The sequence below is a fragment of the Neophocaena asiaeorientalis genome, unplaced genomic scaffold (genome assembly GCF_003031525.2).
Source record: "Neophocaena asiaeorientalis asiaeorientalis breed wild unplaced genomic scaffold, Neophocaena_asiaeorientalis_V1.1 scaffold223, whole genome shotgun sequence".
NCBI classification, from domain to species: Eukaryota; Metazoa; Chordata; class Mammalia; order Artiodactyla; family Phocoenidae; genus Neophocaena; species Neophocaena asiaeorientalis.
Genome location: NW_020175045.1, coordinates 2,735,377 through 2,744,734, shown reverse-complemented (window position 1 = coordinate 2,744,734; position 9,358 = coordinate 2,735,377). Strand labels below are relative to the sequence as shown.

Genomic DNA, 9,358 nt, shown 5'->3' with positions numbered 1-9,358 from the left:
GGGGCTGGAGGCCTGGCAGCTGCGCCCCCTCCCTCAGCCAGCACGCAGTCAGGCTGCCTTCCCACCTCTAGGACTTCTGCAGGCCCAGACGTGCCCCTGCTGCCCCAGGAAACAGCTCTCGGAGGCTCACTGATGAAATCCCATCACCGGGAAGCTCTGGGCTCCTCTCACGGCTGCCCTTACACACGGGACCTAGGGTCCCTCGCTGGACATGTCCTTCTCTGACTCTGAGTGGAACTGCCCCCCAGGACAGATGCCTGGGACTGGAGCAGCCAGGCAGGGCTTGGCCCGCTGGGTACCTACCCATCGGGAACACCCAGGTGCTTCCCGGCCTTGACTGGGGGACTCCGGACGCCCAAAAGCCCCCACAGCCCAATGTACAACTGCCTCTCAGACCGCCAAGCTTCCCCCGAACCCGCGCTCCCCGATCCTCCCATCCCACCCCACCCCTGATTCCTCACCCAGCCCCCGACACTGAGGGTCGCAGCAGCGGTGGACAGAGCAAATTCAAGGATATGTCTCTTCCACCCGGCGGTCATCCCCACAGTGCATGCCCACAAGAGGCGGGGCTGGGCGGTGCCGACACCGAGACAGGAGCCCGACTCCAGCCGCCAGTCCCAGTGCCCACGGCAGCTTCCCGGGTGCCCCCAACCCGGCTGGCGTGTGGCCCAGGCACAGCAACCCGATGACGTGAGCAGATGCCCCTCCCCTCCCCACACCTGTGGCCCTCCTGTGCCCGGGGCTTCATCCCCTCAGCGCCCAGACCAGCGCCAGAGCGGCTCACGGTTTGTACAGGATGAGGATGCCAGAAAGCCGAGTCCCTCTGTCCCCCAGTGGGTGGTAAGGACCCTCCAGGTATGGGGGCGCCAGCCAGGGCTCCGGGGCCGTGTCTGCATGCGCCCAGGTGAGGGCTCCCCCGGCTGCACGGAGGGCGGGGCGGACGTGATCTGACATCAGAAGTCAGCGCACAGCGACAGCAGAGAAACAAACGTGCTAAAAAGTAGCCACGAGAGGCTGGGGAGCCCTGTGCTCAGTGCGCACACGCTCCAGGGCCCGTGGGGTCAGAGTGGGGTCAGCGTGTCGTGCGGCTGTGACCTGAGCAGGAGCTGCACCGCCGTCCCCACCTTAGAGCCGGCTGGGGGGAGCCCCGCAGTCTGTACCAGGGGTGGAGGGGGTGGGTGTGTGGCCTGGGCCACGGCCTGCAGGGCAGGTCCCAACGCTCTAAGGTACCCAGGCCCTGGGCTTCCCTTTGGCCACAAGGGCCACCAACCAGGCGTGTGCCTCAGGTACTCACCATGTCGGCTCTTTGTTTCTGGCCTCCCAGCTCCTCCAGGGCCTGTGACAGCTGGGCCTTCAAGACAAGACAGAAAGTGGGTCAGTGGGCTTTCTCCTCCTGGGGCCGAAGCGACCACAGCTCCCCCATCTCTGCCACATCCACTGCTGCTGGGGGAGTCCCCGAATTCCCACTGTATGGAAAGAGGGGCAGCAGGAACATGATAACTCGCCAAGTCCGCCCCAAGCCTGCCGCCTGAAGGTGAGAGAGATTCGGGCTGGAGTCTTAGTGCCCCTGGCAAGAGGCCGGGGACCGGGCCACAGTCCAGGAGGCAGGAGGCACTGACCAACCACAGCACTCCTCAAGAGGGGACCAAGACAGCGGGGGTGGGACATAGTCGTCGAGACGCAACGAGCCGGCAGAAGCCACCTCTACCCAGAGGACTACAGTATGAGGTAATGGGGACCACTGGGGGCTGGTGACGCTTGTGTCTCCATCCGTGTGAGATTCATCAAGCTGACACTTCCGACGTGTGCATCTGTGTGTGTGTGTGCGCACGTCATACTTCAATGATAAAGGACATTTAAAGTACACCCGTGCTACCACCCAGGAGGACAAATTAGGGACAAAGGGAGGGTGGCTCTGCTACATAAAGGAAGCCGACGGTCAGACAGCAGGGCTGTCAGCAACGCCCACGACGGCCTCCGCGCCGAGACCCTAAGAGTGCAGGAGGGCCCTCGGCTGGGGTGGCGGAGGGGAGCCACGACAAAGCCCAGCAGGTAGAGGGGCAGGACTCCGAAGGACAGAGGCGTGACTAAGAGGGCAGCTGGCCGCGGGGGAGTCCCTGCACGGGGAGACGACAAGACGTTCCTCAGGGCAAACCCACGGCGGGGAGCACTGCCACCCCAGCTCCTCCGGGAAGTGGGAGCGCCCTGGCTAGGGGTGCAGGGCACCTGGCAGCATCCAGGAGAGGCTCTGCGCCGGGGAAGGACCCCCGTAAGAGCCCATACAGGGGGTCTCCAGGAGAGAAGGTGAGGGTGGGGCGGCGGGAACGGGCCCTGCCGAGTGGGCCGCCCCACCCATGAGCCGCAAGCCTGCAGCGTGGGCGCCCTGAAACGTGACTTCCTGTCCTTCACACAAAGCTCTGGAGAGAGGCTCAGAGGGGACGTGAACAGAGCACAGCCTCCGTGCGGGAGAGACCAGACCCAGGCCCCCGCAGCCCCCAGGGCTCCGGGAAGCCTTCTCCGGGGACAAGATGAAGCAACGGGCGCTGGATTTACCCCCCCTCCTGAACCAGCCAGAAAACCAGACGAAACCCCCGGAACAGTGGATTCCCGGCCTCCACGACACGCAGGCAGCACAGGGCTCGGATCCGAGGGAAGGAAACAGGGGAGGCGGGGCCCCCACCGCGCCGGCTCACAGCCCCGCCCCCAGCCCCGCCCCCTCGGGCCGCGGGCGGAACCGGCGGGCGCCGCAGGACTGAGCACAGGAGCGAGACCGTGCGGGCGGAGGCCTCGCCAGGGAAGACGCCCCGCGAAGCTGCTCCACGGCCCAGTCACGCGGGAAATTAAAGGCCGACAGCACCCAGTGTCGGAGGACCGGGGCAGCCGCGGTCCACACGCGCCCCTCGGACGCCCGGCACTGGGTGTGGGCGTCGCCTCACCTGGGAGAGGAGAGCGAGGACGTGGCGGCCGCCCACCTGGTGCTCACTCTGCACTCAGGATCCTGAGGCGGCGGTGACGACGGGGACCCCGCGGGGCGAGCCTTCAACGGGGGGCTCTGCCTGCAGCGAGGACCCCAGGGAGCAGGGGGCTGGCGGGGCCGTGGGCCGCGTCAGAGACTGACCGTCAGCCGCTCCTCACGGCTGCTCGCGTGAGCGAGGCCGGGCGCTTCCTGAAGGGACGGCCTCCTGGAATAGCCTCGGGGAGGCACGATCCCTCACGGTTACGTCCCGCCCTGGCCGGGCTGGGTGCAGTGGGCAGGCACACGGCGGGGCTGGGGGGGGCGGACAGGAGGAAGGCAACCGGCCGTCCCAGGGGCAGCACACCCCGGAGCAGGCAGGAGGGGACCAGTGACCGCAGGGCTGCGTCAGGCCGTCCGGGGGCATCGCACTCCTGCCAGACCCCAGGCGCGAGCCCCCGGCCCACGCACCACGTGTGACCAGCAAAGGGGGCACTGAGACCTCGCGTGGCCACTTTAATCTCCGAGTGAGAACTGCTGCCCAGCACCCGCCAGCGCAGGAGCGCAGGAGCCCAGGCGCAGGGGGGAAGCCGTCCCTGCAGCCGGATGCAGGCAGGACAGGAGGCCGCAAAGCCCAAGGCTGCAGGTCTCGTGGACAGAACGAGACCAGAGTCTCGGGCCCCCTGCCTCTCGGCTCCACTTCACACACAGGCTTGTGACAAAGTGGAAAGATAAAAGAGGCGAGGAAGCCGGCAGGTTGACGGGGGCCCGTCCAGGCAGCGGCCCATAGACACACCGCTTCCACCTGGCAGCAGCCCTGAGGGGCAGAGAGGGCGCCTCCCCACGTGGACGTCAGCCTGAAGGCAGGAGTGAGCCACGCTTCCCGTGGCCGCAGAGCACGTCGGCACATAAGCAGGCAGGCAGCGCACGTGCCGGGCTCAGCCCGGAGCCGTGGCTCTGCCGGGAAGTCCTGGCTCCTGGGCAGCCTGCAGGACGGAGGCCTTCACCCCTCAGAACCCACCTATGCAGCTGAAGCAGCCGATACCTCTCCCAGACCCGGGGCCCGCCAGGCCCCACTGGTGCTCACAGGGCCACGGTGGCACTTCCACAGCGGACCTGGACCCCGTCCTGGCTTTAACAGCTAGTGTGGTTACCCTGCAGGTGGTGGGCCTAGGACCACAGCTGCAACACCCCTGGGAACTTCTGGGAAGTGCAACGTTTCAGCCCCCCACGCCCCCAGAGCTGGGGAGGACCCAGCAGATCTGTCTTCACGAGCCCTCCTGGCCACTCAGGCATCACTGCAGGGGCGAAGCCAGACAACAGAGATGAATCCCAACGTCTCTGCATTCCAGCCGTGTGACCTGGAACAGAGGTCTGGGCTGGGAGTGTCACAAGGTGAAGGAGCAGTTTTCAGCTGTTACCCCCTCATAGAACGTGGATTTAGACACAACCACCCTCGGACCCGAACAGAACAGATCAACAAAACTAGGAGCTGTTTTGTTGTTTTTTTTAAAAGATAAGCAAAATTGACAAACCTTTAGCTAAACTAATTAAGAAAAAAGATAAGGCTCAAATAAATAAAGTCATAAATGAAAAAGAAAACATCACAAAGGATACCATAAAAACACAAAGACTCAAGAACTACTGTGATCAACATTATACACCAAGAAACTGGACAACCTAAAAGAAATAAACTCCTAGAAATACACAAATAATCAAGAACGAATTGTTAAAAAAAACAGAAAACATGGACAGACCAGTAAAGAGTAAGAAAAATTAAATCAGTTAAAAAAGAAAACCAAAAACCTCCCTACAAAGAAAGGCCCAGGACCACATGGCTTCACTGGTGAACTTTACCAAACATTTAAAAAAGTATTAATACCAATCCTTTTCAAACTCTTCCAAGAAAAATCAAAGAGAAGGGAACACTTCCAAACTAATTTTACAAGCCTAGCATTACCCTGATATACCAAAGTCAGACAAGGATGCTACAAGAGAAAAAAAAAAAAAAAAAAAAAAAAAAAAAAAAAGACAAAAACCAAAACACCCACTGGCCAATATCCCTGATGAACACAGACACAAAAATCCTCAGCAAAATACTAGCAAACTGAATTCAACAGCACATTAAAAAGATCATACACCGTGGTCAAGTGGGATTTATCCATGGAATGCAAGGATGGCTCAACATGCACAAATCAATCGACGCGATACACCACATTAACACAATGAAGGATAACGTGGTTATCTCAATAGATGCAGAAAAAGCATCTGACAAAACTTCATATCCTCTCATGACAAAAATTAATTAGGTACCAAAGGAATGTACTTCAACATAATAAAGCCCGTAGCTAATGTCATATTCAACAGTGAGAAGCTGAAAGCTTTTCTTCTAAAATCAGGAACAAGGCAAGGATGCCCACTCTCACCACTCATATTCAACATAGTACTGGAAGTCCTAGCCAGAGCAATCAGACAAGAAAAAGAAACAGAAGGCATCCAAATAGGAAAGGAAGAAGTAAAATTGTTGCTCTGCAGATGTTATGATCTTATTTATAGAAAATCCTAAAAACTCCACAGGAAACCTGTCAGAATTAATGAACAAATTCAGTAAAGTTGCAGTATATAAAATCAACATACAAAAATAAGTTGCATTTCTATACGCTAATAACGAACCATCTGAAAAAGAAACTAAACAGTCCCATTTACGACAGCGTCAAAGAACAATAAAATACTTAGGAATAAATTTAACCAAGGAGGTAAAAGATCCATATACTCAAAAGACACTGAAAGTAGACACTGAAAATGACACAGATAAATGGAAAGACATTCTGTGTCCGTGGACTGGAAGAATTAGTACTGTTAAACTGTCCGTACTACCCAAAGCAAGCTACAGACTCAATGTAATCTCTATCAAAATTCCACTGGCGTTTTTGACAGAAATAAAAAAAACAAACCAAAAAGCTTCTGCACGGCAAAGGAAACAACAAAATGAAAAGTGACCTATGGAATGGGAGAAAATATGTGCAAACCATGCATCAAGGAGTTAACATCCAACATATATAAGGAACTCATACAACTGAATGGTTAAAAAAACCCAAAAGCCAATTAAGAAATGGTGAAAGGATCTGAACAGAAGTTTTTCCAAAGAATAAAAACAGCCAACAGGTAAATGAAAAGATGCTCAACATCACTAACCATCAGGGAAATACAAATCACAACCACAGTGAGGTATCACCTCACACCTGCTAGCATGGGTATTATCAAAACGGCAACAGACAGCAAGTGTTGAAGAATGTGTCGTGCACCGGTGGTGCGAATGTAAGCTGGTGCAGCCACCACGGGAAAGAGAATGGAGGGGCCTCAAAAAACTAAAAATAGAACGTGGCCCTCGCCCATTGCCTGTGGCCTCTGCACGTCAGATCCGTGTCCAACCGCAGAGGATTCCCAGAGCCCGGGTCTCTGGTATTATTTTCTCCCTGTTTGCCTCCCTTCTGTTTTCCATTTATTTAGCACGTTGCTCATCTTGTAACTCTGTCTCAAGATTTTCCAGTTTGTTTCATCTGTGCTTTTTTACAGGAGAGTCATCTCAAGATCCTTATATAAGGGGAGCACTGAACACTTTCACAAGTAAGAAAAAAATCTGGATCTGGTGAACAACGTAGGGTTCAAAAGCTGCTGTTCTTCCTGAAGCCAAGCCCCCCACGGCCAGGGGACGGCAACAGAAACGCCGTGACGTGCGCCCTCACGGAAGTCCGGGAGGAGCGAGGGAGAGGGAGCAGTGTGGCGCCCACCTCCTCCTAGGCTGGGAGTTGGAAATCACTGCTGCACTCTGAAACTGGGACTTTCCACAGACCTCCATGCAGCAGCCAGCAGCACCATAATCTTTTAATTAAATAAATTAGAAAAACAAATCAGGCTGATATCTTGAATCAAGGTGGCGTGAGCCGCATATTTATAGCCCTGTCGACAGAGGGGGATTCATGACATATGCTACCGACTTCTGCAGCCGCTTTATTAAATGGAGTAAGTAAAACCCGTGCAAAACGGCACCAGAGTCAGGCTGCTGGGATCCTCCCAATCTCAACACTTCTGCTTGGTGGTACTGAGATGTTTTTGCTAGAATCAAAGCATGTTTCCCATTAGAACTGACTTATTAAGCTAAATGAGTGAAATGTAGTGACTCTCTAAGAAGTGGATGTGTCTTTCAAATTCCCTGTGCCCGCATCTGTGGGTCCCACTCCTTCCCCAGCAAGTGAAAGGTAGGGCCGACGGAGCAGCACGCCCCCTGTACCTGTGAGAGGGCGCCTGCCGTGGGCACACCAGGGGCTGGCCAGGCCCCATGGGGCAGGCGCGGCAGCTCTCACGTCAAGCAGCAGGGTCCCGGGGTCCCAGAAAAGAGGAGCTAGAAGAGGGGGCTGGCAACTACAGCCTGCACACAAATCCAGCCCACCACCGGTTTTATCTATAAAGTTTCATTGGCACAGAGCCACACCCACCATCTACTGACGGTCCACGGCTGCTCCTGAGCTATACAGCCGCAGAGCTGAGGGGCTGTGATCAAGACCACGTGGCCACACAGCCCACAGCATTTACTGTCTGGCCCTTTACAGACAACGCCTGCTGACCTCTGCGTGAAAATCAACAGGAGCTTGGGGGGTGAGCGAGGAGGTGGAGAGAGGCCAAGGAGGAGAAGGGGGCAGTGGAGGTGAGAGGACAGAGCAGGGCAAAGACAGAAACAGACAGACACAAAGAGAGAACAGAAAGAAATACAGAAGGAAAGGGAAGAAGGCTGGAGGGAGGGAGAAGAGCTGGGTGGGGCGGGGGAGGGGCGGGGAGAGGGGCCCTCACCTCCACCAGGCACCCACAGCCCAGGGCGCCCCGACCCTGACGCCCAGGCCAGCGCTCTCTCAGGCGGGCGAGGGACGCTAATCCGTCTACACCGTCAGGCCCGAGGGCTGTGGGGATGTCTTCCCTGCACGCACCTGGCTGCTCCCGGCGGTCTCCCAAGACAGCGGAACAAAACGGGGACCGTGGGGCTGCGAGCAGTGCTCTGCTCTCGTCTGCGCTGCCGTGCGCCCCCGAACGGTGCTTACGTCACAGCCTGAGGACGGATGAGTCGCCTGGAGGCTCTGAGGAACCCTTAACAAACGGGTTCTATAAGGTGACATAACTTCCTACCATCTGTCAATACGTGAGGCTCAACCAATAAACTTCCGCCAAGCAGCCTGAAGCAGCTTCTAGAGGCTCCAAGCGCGGGCCGTTCTCCGAGACTCCGAGACGTGAAACGTTACTGTTTAATAAAACAAGAAGAGGAAAACTGCCCGAAGGACACCAGCCCCGCCCTGCACGGCTCGGCTCCAGCATGGGGCCCCTCTGACCTGGAGGGTGAGGTCAAAGCCAGGCGCCTCTGAGCCTGTCCCCTCTCTTGAGGCCGTAGGAGCAGACCCACAAGGGACGGCACAGGGGCCTGTCCTGCCCAAACCCCGGCATCCAGGCTCCAGCCTCCTGAGCCGCAGGCCTCTCCCTGGCTGCTCAGGGCCTCAGAGGGGTGAGACAGGGTTCAGAGAGCCTGAGTGCCCCCCTGCAAAGGGGCCAGGCTGGAGATGGGAAGCGGGTCTAGGCCGGGGACCCCCAGGCTGCCCCCGAGCCTCACGTGCTTGGAGAGAAAGCATCCGCCCGCTCCTCCCCCCTTTACCCAGCACTCCATCCGGAGCTGCAGAGAAGCTCTCGGCTCTACCAGGAAACTGCTGGGACTGAAGGCAGGTCAGGCCAGCATCTGGGTTTTGTGACTTGCCTTAAAGGAGGCTCTGCCAACCCCTCTCCTGGGATCTCCTGGATCTCCTGGGAGAAGGACCGGCAAACCACACACGGAGCACACCTGACGCATAGCCCACGGCTGCCACCTTGCTGGGTCTCCCATGTCCTGTCTGAGCCCAGTCCTTCCGGAAAGGCCTCCGGGAGCTCAGCCTCCCCCTGGTCCATGGAGAGCACGACCACAGTCATCACAACGGCCAGGGCAGTCCCCACAGGCCAGGCCTCTGCCACCCACCCTCGGCTGGAGGGCTGAGCATGTCTACAGGGCCTTGTGGAGTGAGGACGGGGGACGGGGGGCAGAGCACTCGCAGGGCTCCCTCCACATGGCCCATCACCAGCCTCACGGTTCTGGGCACAGAGGGCACCGCCTTCACACCCACTTCGCCCTGGGCTCCTCCCAGCTCTTTCCTGAACCCAAGACCTCGCCCCACCCCCCTTCCTGAACCCCTTCCTGTTCTTCGGTAATGGGCTTAGTTCCTCATGTTGGGGTCACATTCTCCCTAAACCAGACCTCCTCCTGGGATGAGATCCAGTCCAGGGGAGCCGCCAGCGGCCACCAGAGGGCCCCCCACAGGAACCCCCCGCCCCCCC

At 57.7% G+C, this 9,358-nt stretch overlaps 1 protein-coding gene across 3 annotated transcripts in view; it reads right to left on the bottom strand.

The window, feature by feature from the left end:
- The window catches only part of MAD1L1 (mitotic arrest deficient 1 like 1), a 314,409-nt gene that overhangs the window by 120,466 nt on the left and 184,585 nt on the right, over positions 1 to 9,358 (bottom strand). For all 3 annotated transcript variants that reach the window (XM_024763473.1, XM_024763472.1, XM_024763475.1), the window contains one exon: positions 1,295 to 1,351. In XM_024763473.1, the coding sequence (XP_024619241.1) occupies positions 1,295 to 1,351 (57 nt within the window). The remainder of the gene's footprint in view (positions 1 to 1,294; positions 1,352 to 9,358) is intronic.